The 7386-nt window shown below is 36.0% G+C and overlaps 1 protein-coding gene across 2 annotated transcripts in view; it reads left to right on the top strand.

Moving 5' to 3' along the window:
• Window positions 1-7386, top strand: part of Hacd4 (3-hydroxyacyl-CoA dehydratase 4) — a 31525-nt gene that overhangs the window by 21849 nt on the left and 2290 nt on the right. The window contains exons 5-6 of one of the 2 annotated variants that reach the window (XM_008845522.3): window positions 303-409; window positions 3099-3224. In XM_008845522.3, the coding sequence (XP_008843744.1) occupies window positions 303-409; window positions 3099-3224 (233 nt within the window). The remainder of the gene's footprint in view (window positions 1-302; window positions 410-3098; window positions 3225-7386) is intronic. The other variant, XM_017801210.2, reaches the window with a different exon arrangement.

A 7386-nucleotide genomic window follows, 5' to 3' on the forward strand; every position in this document is an offset into this window, starting at 1 on the left:
TAAAATTGAAGTCACTAATCAAGGAAGCTTGTAACTAAGTTCTTGGGAAGCAATGAGACCTACATTCCTGTTATTGTTCAACTGTGTAATTATCTATGATCCACCCCATGAGATAAGCCAGAGTAACATGATCCCCTAACACGTCACTTTAACCTCTTTATTGCTTAAATTATAGGCAATAAAAGCATGTGATTTGCATACTTCCAATTTTACTCCTGTGATTATGTAGTAAGGTATTGTCTTCTTTTATTTCCTAGACACCAGCAGCAAATGATATTTACAAGATCCCTGTCTCCTTGCAGGTACACTTACAGCATGTTATCAGTCATAGGGACATCTTATACCATCTTGACATGGCTCAGTCAAACACTGTGGATGCCAGTTTACCCTCTGTGTGTTCTAGCCGAAGGTAAGAGCGATGTGTTGTGCTGCCAACTGACAAAAGCCATTGAGCTATGATATTTCATTAAATTTTTGATGACTGAATTGCTATTTTTGTGTAGTTCTTGACTCATGATTTTATCTTTCTGGCCTATTTCCCTTGCTGCAGAGAAGCAAAACATTGAGAAGCAAAGTTCAAGAGGGAAGTGGCTCTGCTCAATGCACAAAATATTGGTTAAGAAATTAGGGCATCTGAGTCCTGGTCCTTAACTTCCTTAACTATAAGTTTTGGGTGACTCATTTAACCTCTCTGATTCTGTTTACCCACCAAGACTTGCGCATGCAGAGGCATGCTGAGAGGCTATGGTTTGAGTTTAGTTATCTCTGGGGATTCTGTTTCTCACCATTTCCTATGCATCATACCTCTGCCAGTGACTATATAGCTACCTTCACATGAATGACCACTTTCAGAGGGAAGCCTCCGACTTTTCAACTAAATGAGTTGCCCAGTACAGCGTCATTATTATTTTAGAGTATCTCTCAGTTGCAACCAGACATTTATATGCTTCCTGGTTTCATGTGCCTTTCCCCACCTAGACTAGCTCCATGTGGATAGATGGGTATCTGCCCATTTCTTTGCTTCCTTCCATTGTCATATGCACCAGTATATGCCCAATACACATGAGACCAACTACGGGCTGTAATAATAAAGTAGGTTAATTGCACAACTTAAACGTAAATCTAAAGCTTAAATAACTAAAGTTATTTTTCAAAGAACTTAGGGATATGTGAAGAATAAATGCTTCCTTCAGTAGTGGGTTCGACAAGCTTCAGGGAGTTTTCTGGAAGTCCTGATTAAAGTTTTTAAATAACCAACAAAGCATGTTAAAGTAACTACAGGAAAACATCTAAGGAGATGTTGTCAATAACTAGTCTATAAGAGAAAACACGTTTCCTATCTCCTGATAGCCAAACAAACAAACAAACCAAATAGCTTAAGTTACAGTAAACCAGACAGAATTTTAAAATTTGATTTGTTTTCAAAAGGAATTTTTTAATTTGGGATAGACTATACTCAGAGAACCTAAAGAATAATTTTCTAAACACCATTAAAAAAATCCCTGATCACCGTTCTTTAAGAATGAAATCCCTCATCCACTAAAGATTTCCCAAGTGCATTTGTTTGCTTTGTCACATGAACATACTATGAAGAATATAAGAAGAATAAATGCTGGGAAGGACATGAAGTTTACACTAGGAGACATAAATTTCTGAGAACTGTACAGCAAGCTGACTGCAGCCAGTAATAATGTACCCCTGCAAAAGACCAAATTCTAATGTCTCACTACAAAAATATGTGAGGTAGTGAAAGCTAATTAGATTTCATCATTCCATATTTCATCATATATCAAAATGTCACCGTGCTCCAGAAATACATACCTTAATAAGCTAAAAATAAATTGTAAAAGAATCCTTTCCTAAAATATGGGATGAATAAGTGTGTAGGGAACATTTCTACTCTTGGAGTTTAAAATTCTATGCCTTTTCATTTGGAGGAAATGTTTTTATAGAGGTGTCACACAACTTCCACTCTTTAATAGACCCCTAAACTTATTCTCGCAATAATAGAACTAAGTACCTACAGAAGGGAATCTAGAAATATGTACGACACAATATTAACCATGATTAGTTCTAGGCAGTGGAATAGAGGTGGCTTTAGGTTTATCTTTGTGTGTTTCAAATGTTCCAGAGTACAGAAGTATGCAGTGAAGAAAACCTACTTAACCTGATAATTTTAACAACTTTTAATAAAGTAAATAACTCTGATTTAATTTTAAACTATAATTTTCATATCTAATAAATGTAAAGCATAAATGAAACTCATATAAATGACCCAAACAGTAACTTAAATGTTAAAATGCCATGACTTAGTTATAGCCCGCAATAATCTCAATGGCAAGTTTGGTGTCAGCTACAGGTCTGCCAATGTCACTGATACCCCAGCTCTGACTCTAAAAATAGTGTATCATACCTCTACCCACTCACCTTCTATGGCAGCAGCTTAGATAACCATAGCATACTGCCATTCTCCTGCATGAAATGTCGCCAAAACTCTACATTCAATACAGTTTCATAGATCCTGTTTGTATCTGACACCAGGCTACAGAATACAGACAACATTTCTCAGTGTTCCCCCAAATTTTTATTAAGTACTTCTGAGGATGGGGGAGGGTGAAGATATCCCAAAGCTGGTTAGGATGAGAGAATGTTGGGTGATACTAGTTTCTTCACTGCAGAACTTCTCAGAATCTCTACTCTGTTAGATAGGTGTTGTGCAACTCCAAGAGAAAAATGTATGCAGCACTTTCTGTATTTGCTTGTCACCCCTATTTATGGCAAAGGAGACAGATGTATTTTTGAGTTACTATTTTAGGAAGCACTATACAGTCTTTCTATGGAAGCACGAAATACGTGGATTCAATAGCATATATTCAATGGACAATAATTTACTGTCAGAATCCCGTGACAGTCTCAGCAACTTCATCACTTAGAAAGAAGATCCCCATATCAAGCTGCAGCTACAGCTACAGATAAGATTCTGCAGTCTCACAAAACTGTCATTGTCACATTCAAAATGCCCTTCATTATAGAGGTATATACATATGCACCTCTGTAACTAATAAAGGAAATCCTTATGATCCTTTTTCTTTAAACAGCATTTGCCATCCATCAATCACTGCCTTATTTTGAATCACTTGGCACTAACTCCACCACGTTACCCTTTGATATATCTACCTGTTTTCCATACATGCTGAAGCTGTATCTAATGATGCTCTTCATAGGTAAGTGGGTGGTTCACTTTGGCATTCTTGTGTGTTTTGGTTTATTCTGCTATCTACCTAAATAGACATGGGAGAAACCAGAGCAGAAACCCAACACAATGCTGTCTTGTAAGGCATGTGGAAATTATCATGGTTTTTGTAGGGCACCATGAAACCAAATATATCACTGTTCCACTATAATGCCAGGAACAGTTTCAGTAGCAGGAAATATGCCTGTAATATGCATAAAATATAGAAGTTTTGACCATGGGGACAGATATCTATAAACAAATGTCAAACAGAAGGACTAACAATTTCTGATTTTTCCCATTTATACATATTTGTTTCCTGTTAAGCTTTACATGCTAGCACTTCCTGGCAGACAAATGGGAGTAGGTAATAAAGGCTTAAAAAATTATAGAACAAAAATTTATATTTGGGTAAGATTCTAAGATAGCTGAATAGAAGCATCCAGTACTTTCTTCCTCCACAAATCAAAAAACAGAACAATAGGTGAATAGCAGCATTTTGAGGTAAGGAATCTGGAACCTCATGAGATTCAAACCTGGCCTAATAGTGTAGACACAAAATGTCTGAGTTCCTATCATGCCACCTTTACAGCTAGGGAAGGAGGAGTCTCTTTCTGCTGGGTAATTGTTGAACATGGGGAGCTACCCTCAAGAATCAGGGGATTGGAGCGCTTGCCCTCTGAAACCAGGGTATGGCCAGTGCTGTATAGAATCATAGCAGTGCCAGGATCTACCCTTCCGCCCCACAGATTCAAGCATGGATTCCTGTCTAACAGGGAAAGAAAAGGATTCTGTGGGTCTGTTGCTTCTCTGCTCACAGGGGTGAATTACAGCAGCCTTGAGCACTGCTGAGGCTTCAGCTATGACTCCTGTCTACAGAACACATGGCCCAAGGAGGTCCAGGAAAGAAGCTTTACCATGTGCTGGCAACACCCTGTTTTCCCTCGTGCCCCCAGGCAAACAATAGGCCATTAGGAAGTCAGTTGGAAAACTTAAAAAATTCTTGAAGCCAATGGAAATACAGTATCAGCAAACGTGTAGGATATATAAAAAACAATACCCAAAGCATGAATACCTACATAAAAAAGCAGAAATCATTCAAATAAACAACAATGATGCAAGGACTAAGTAAGGCAAGAATAAACCAAACCAAAATTACTATAAGGAAATAAATAAACATCAAAACAAAATAAAAGTACCAAGGATCAATGAAATAAAGTTATTTCTTTGAAAGAATAAACAAAATGAATAAACCTCTTAGATTAACCCAGAAATATAGAAGATCCAAAGAAATAGTTAGAAATGTTAGAGGACACATTACAATTCATGGCACAGAAATACAAAGGATCATTAGGAATCACTTTGAAAAACTACATGCTACAAATTGGAAAAATACAACCAAGAGGATATAGAAGAACCTGAATAGGCAGTGAGACTGAACTGGTAAAAAGTCACCCAATGAAAAAAAGCCAGGACATGATGTCTTCACTGAAGATTTTTTTCTGAGCTTTTAAAGAATGACCAATATCAATTCTTCACAAATTATTACATAGAGTTGAAATGGAAGGAACTCTTCTAAACTCACTTACTAGGAAAGTATTACCATTACCAAAACTTCATATGAAAACAAAAGGGAACTATAGACCAATAGTCTTGATGAACACAGATGCAGAAATATTCAACAAAATACAATATAAAATGAAATTCAACATCCTATCAAAAAGATCATACACTGTTGTCAGGTAGGCTTTTATCCCAAGATGCAAGAGTGCAAATCAATAAACATGCTATTAACATTAAAAGAACCACAGAAATAAATGTAGAAAATAATTTGATAAAATTCAATACCCATTCATGATAAAATCCAATAATTAATTATGTATGAAGGATCCGATACCAACATAATAAAGGTTACATATTTCAAACACAAAATCAATATCAAACTGAATGTTGAAAAACAGCAAGCATTTCCTCTAACATCAGGAATAAGACAAGGCTGTTCACTCTCATTGCTCTTAATCAATATAATATTAGGTGTAGTCAGAGCATTTTGACAAGAGACAGAGATGAGAAGCACATAAATAGGAAAAAAGAAAGTTAAGATTATCCAGGGGAACAGACAGAGAATCCAGAAATTAATCCACACATTTGTAGCCATCTGATTCTTAACAACTGTGTCAAAAAGATACACTGGAGAACATACAGTGCTGGGAAAACTGGATGTGCATGTGAAGAAGACTCAAATTTGACCCTTCCCTCTCACCCTATACAAATCCAACTCAAACTATCAAATGACTTAATATAAGATCTGAAACTCTGAAACTATTACAGGAAAACAGGGGGAAACATTTCAAGATACTGTCACAAACAATAATTTACTGAACAAGATGCCAATAGCTCAGGAAACAAAAGCAAGGAATAATGGAATTACATCAAATTAGAAAGCTTTCACACAGTGAAGGAAATAATAGAATGAAGATAGTACAGTATACAGTGTGGGAGAAAATAGTTGCCAGCTATTCATCTGACACAGTTAATATTCAGACTATAAAAAGACCTCAAGAAATGTAGGGAGGGGATCTAAATACCATGAAACTATATTGTATGAAAATCAAAAAACTTCAATAAAAAGGGGCTGGAGGGATGGCTCAGTGGTTAAGAGCAATGACTATTCCTGCAGAGGACCCGGATTCAATTCCCAGCACCCACATGGTGGCTAATAACTGTCCATAACTCCAGTTGCAGGGGATCGGACACCCTCTTCTAACCTCCACTGACATTGCACACAACACGAGAGCACTTTTATATACATGCAGGTAATACATATACATAAAACAATAAATTGCTTTTAAAAATTCAATAAAAATTCTAAAGTAACAATATAAAAATACAATTAGAAAACGAACATATAACCTAAATAGACTTATCAAAGTAGACATACAAATGGGTCATTACTATGAAAAATGTTCCTTATCACTAGCCATCAGGGAAATGATGATCAATGAACTATCATTTAGTCCAGTCAGAATGGTTGTTATCAAACAACAACAACAAAAACAAATGCTAGTGAGGATATGTAGAAAAAGAAACTCAAACACTGTTTTTGAGAATGCAAATTAGTGCAGCCACTATGGCAACAGCATGGAAGTTCCTCAAAATAAAAACAGAACTACCATATCATCAGCTAACCCCACAAGTATACATAAAAAGGAAATGAAGTCAGCATACAAAATAATATCTGCATAGTCATGTTACTGTGACAATATTCATAATAGCTAAGACACTGTACCAGCCTAGGAGCCCATCAACATGGATGGATAAAGAAAACATATACACACAGGGCAGTATTGTTCATCCATAAAGCATAACCTCCTGTTATCTGTAGGAAAATGAATGGAAACAGAGGATATGTTAAGCAAAATAAGCCAGACAGAAACACAAAGTGAAAATTAAAAAATGGACATGAAAATTGAATTGTGATTATCTGGGGTTGGAAGGGTGATGGGGAAGAAGGGGGAGGGAGGCTGGATATAATCAATACACATCATATATGCAGGTAGAAACATCACATTGAATCCATTAATGTGTACAATTAATGTGTATTAATAATTAATAATAAAAATAAATGTATAGTCTAAGATTAAAGAGTAAAGCCATTAAAATAAATTAATTAAATGTAGAGTGTGGGCTAAAAAAATTACATTTGAAAAAAACTTTATCAACTAACTTAAGTGCTTTCCAAGAAACTGGGACAAGGGCTTCTATTACTAAGTTTAAGTTTTCCTGTCTCTAACCGTTACACATTCTTTGCATAATAATTATGTTTAGGAGATAACAAAGCTCAGGCATAAGAATACCACATACAAATTAATGAGAAAAGGAGAAATTTTAAAAGTAGTGAAGAAAACTACCTCAAAGCAAGGGGAAAAAATTCCCTGCATTAAGATAAGATGGATAGAACAGGGGGTTTGGCTTCCCTTTCTCAAAAATCTGGACATTTCTTCATTTTTTTCCTCTGAGCCTCCCTTGTTACTGTCTTGTCCCTGGAACTCAAGCAGCACTCACCTGTATCATAAAACCACGGGAAAAACTACAAGATATAGTGAACCAGTGTCCAGTCTACAAAAAAGAGGGTCAACACAGAGGAATCATTT

This window comes from Nannospalax galili, unplaced genomic scaffold, assembly GCF_000622305.1.
Source record: "Nannospalax galili isolate Female #2095 unplaced genomic scaffold, S.galili_v1.0 scaffold1082, whole genome shotgun sequence".
Taxonomy (NCBI): Eukaryota; Metazoa; Chordata; class Mammalia; order Rodentia; family Spalacidae; genus Nannospalax; species Nannospalax galili.